This window comes from Mauremys mutica, chromosome 1 (assembly GCF_020497125.1).
Source record: "Mauremys mutica isolate MM-2020 ecotype Southern chromosome 1, ASM2049712v1, whole genome shotgun sequence".
NCBI lineage: Eukaryota > Metazoa > Chordata > Testudines > Geoemydidae > Mauremys > Mauremys mutica.
Window position 1 is genome coordinate 366,430,646 of NC_059072.1, and position 3,403 is coordinate 366,434,048.

Here is a 3,403-nt window from a genome sequence, read left to right on the forward strand (position 1 = left end):
AGGAGAGAAGAGGAGCGAGGCGGGGCCTTGGCGGAAGTGGTGGGACGGGGGAGGGGAGTTGTGAAAAGAGGTGGGGCAGGGGGCAGGGCCATGGGGGTATAGGCTGGGCAGGGCACAGGGCCTCAGGGGTCCAGTTACCAGCAATTAGAAAGGTGGGAACCTAATGAATTAATAAGTTGTACACAGCCTGATTCCTCAGTTTGTCACGGTGACACAGCACAGTAAGGCCACGAAAGGATGAAATGCCACTTTGACTGTCCAGTCAGCGATTCAGGGAAGAGGGTCCAGCACCATAGAACCAGTCAGGTCTGCATGTAGGTCAATCTCAGAGTCAGATCCGGAAGAGAAACCATTAGGCCCTTTCATGAGTAAAGAGCCGGAGCAGTCTGCCCTGGATCTGTTTAGTCCTTAGCCCATAGATGATGGGGTTTAGCACAGGGGGCATCAGGAGGTACACGTTGGCAATGAGAACATGGAAATGCAGGGGCACATTCTGGCCAAACCGGTATATGAGGGAGATGAAGAGACCTGGGATGTAAAAGGCTAAAATGACAAAGAGGTGGGAGCCACAGGTCCCAAAAGTCTTGAGCCGGGCGTCCTTTGTGGGGAGGCTGAAGATGGCCCTGAGGATAAGGATATAGGAAACAGTGATAAAAATCACATCCAGGCCCATCACACAGAATAGCACAAAGAGCCCATAGTAACTACTGACACGGGTGTCGTCGCAGGCCAGACTCACCATGGCTATGTGTGTGCAGTACGGCTGCGGGATGATGTTGGTTCTGCAATATGGCCATTGCCTTGCCAGGAAGGGATAGGGAAGTGCAAGTATGGCACCACGTAGCAACATGGCAAGGCCAATCTTGGCCACGATGGGGTTTGTCAGGATGGTGGAATGTCTCAGGGGGTGGCAGATGGCCACATAGCGATCCAGAGCCAAGGCCACGAAGATCCCAGACTCCATCACTGAGAAGCAGTGAATGAAGTACATCTGGGTGAGGCAGGCACTGAAATCAATCTCCCTGGAATTGAACCAGAAGATGCTCAGCATTTTGGGCAGGATGGACGTAGACAGGACCAGGTCAGTGACAGCCAGCATGCAGAGGAAATAGTACATGGGCCCATGGAGGCTTGGCTCCATCTTCACAATTAACAAGATGGTGAAGTTCCCCAGGATGGCTATGGCGTACATTGCACAGAACAGGATGAAGATCCAGACATGGGCTGCCTCCAGGCCAGGAATGCCCAGCAGGATGAAGGTGGAGGGGTTGGAGAAGTTGGTTATGTTGGAATCAGACATGGAGTAGGGGAGAAGGTGTCCAAGGCTGAAGCACAATGGTGTCTCCTGCATCTACCGCATGTCCCCCTGACTTCCTGTATGTGCCCAGGCTCTAGGGTGATGGTCGCAGTATAAATGCCTGGATGGAGAGAAAAAGTTAATATGAGACACTACATGCACAAATAGAGGCTGTTCCTATGGTTGTAGAAGATTGGTTGCCCTTCACACACTGGAAAATGACATTTTAATTATTCAGAGAAATTAATTATGAACATATGATGCTACTGATGTCAATTCCATGTGTTCTGGTGCTCAATGTTTCAGTAACTCCTATACATCATGGTCTGGGAAACCTTAATAGGCACCAGTAGGAAACACAAGTGTGGATACTGGTTATTCATCATTGTTCCTTAGACCTTGTTTACACTGCCAAGCTTTTTCACCAAAAAACAGCTTTGGAGAAGAAAAAGTGGCGGTGTACAGACTCCAAAGCCACTTTTGATGATGGAACTTCTCAGTTTCAGTGAGGTAATAAAACCACCTTGATGAGAGTTGTAAGGATTTTTATGCACAAGTTTTGTTGCTGAAGTGCCAGTGTAGACACTTGTACTTGAATTTATCTCCGTAATTGGCCTCCCGAAGGCATTTCACCATGCCCATCCTGACCAGTCTGGTAAGCAGTTTCAACTTCTCTGTTCTGCAAAGGCCCGGGAATTTTTAAATTCCCCTTCCTGTTTGCTCGGCATGGAGAGCTCACATCACACCTTCCCAGATGGCCATGGCAGCTCCACACAGCCAATGCTCTCCTGCTTGGGCCACTGTGGATCTGCTGGATCTTCTCAGTTTATGGGGAAAGGAGACCGTGCAGTCCCAGCTGCGCTGCAGCTCTATGAATTTCCATACCTAAGGGCAGATTTCATGCAGTGTGTGGGAAAAGAGCTGTGATCAGAGCACACTGCAGTGCACAGCAAAGGTGAAGGAGCTGAGGCATGAGTACCAGAAGGCAAGGGAGGCAAATGGGCAGTCCAGTGCTGTGTCCCAGGCCTGCCATTTTTTATGGGGTTTGACACTCACCTTGGCAGCAACCCCCCCTTTACAGCCAAGATTGCTCAGTGGTTTGAGCATTGGCCTGCTGAACCCAGGGTTGTGAGTTCAGCCCTTGAGGGGGCTGTTTTGGGATTGCAGGGAAAATCTGCCAGGGACAGTACTTGGTCCTGCTAATGAAGGCAGAGAACTGGACTCAATGACCTTTCAAGGTCCCTTCTAGCTCTATGAGATAAGTATCTCTCTATATATTTATTTAATGACTCCTGGCTGTGGAAACAGGTGGGAAACTTTAGAGTGTTGTCCCCTGAAAACTGCCTCATGCCCCCTTTCACATTGCTTTTCTCCCACGCACAATGTCCAGCAGCTCTGGGTACACTCACCATCCTTGCAGTGTTCACTGGCATAAGTGCTTGTCAAGAGTCAACCAGAAAGTGATTGGTGTGTTACCAGGGCTGTATTTTAATGCAGCATTTCAACGCTGTATGTACAGTTAACAAGAATGCTTCTGTTTATTGTTACTTGTGCTTCACCAGATATGCCCTCGAAAGGAGGCACTCCCTCCACTCCAGACCAGCATCTCTGTTGGAAAAGAAAGTGCCCAAGCTGTAGCAAGGAAGATATCTTCCGGGAGGTGTTGCAGTTCTCTGATACAGACAAGAGGGAACACAGGCCATGGAGGGAAAGCGACAAGCAAGAAAGAAAAGAAAATGAGGCATAAACTAGGGATACAACAGAGAGGCTTTAGAGCAGCAAACCACCATGCTGCAGCCCCTCATAACCCACCAAACCAAGCAGATGTGTGTCTGCCAGCCTCTTCAGCACATTCCGAGCTCTGTCCCATGCCCTCCCCTGACTCCACCCGCACATCCATTTCTGATTTCTGGGACTTCACGCTTTCCCTACACTCCACTTCCACAGACAGCTTTTCAAACAACACCTGGACTTATGCTAAGCTCTAAAAGTCAGCCTTCCCCTGGCACCTGTCTCCCCCCCCGCACCCAGGAATGTATGTGTGCCTCTGTGTGTGTGCATGTTGTTGTGGGTTTTTGGAAATAAAAGTGAAGTTCCTCGAATAAT

At 49.5% G+C, this 3,403-nt stretch overlaps 1 protein-coding gene across 1 annotated transcript; it reads right to left on the reverse strand.

Annotated features, from left to right (window-relative positions):
• Positions 1-352: 352 nt before the first annotated feature.
• Positions 353-1,300, reverse strand: LOC123371389 (olfactory receptor 52R1-like). The gene has a single exon (XM_045018968.1). It carries the CDS (start codon positions 1,298-1,300, stop codon positions 353-355), a length of 948 nt encoding a protein of 315 aa, XP_044874903.1.
• Between the last annotated feature and the right edge of the window lie 2,103 nt (positions 1,301-3,403).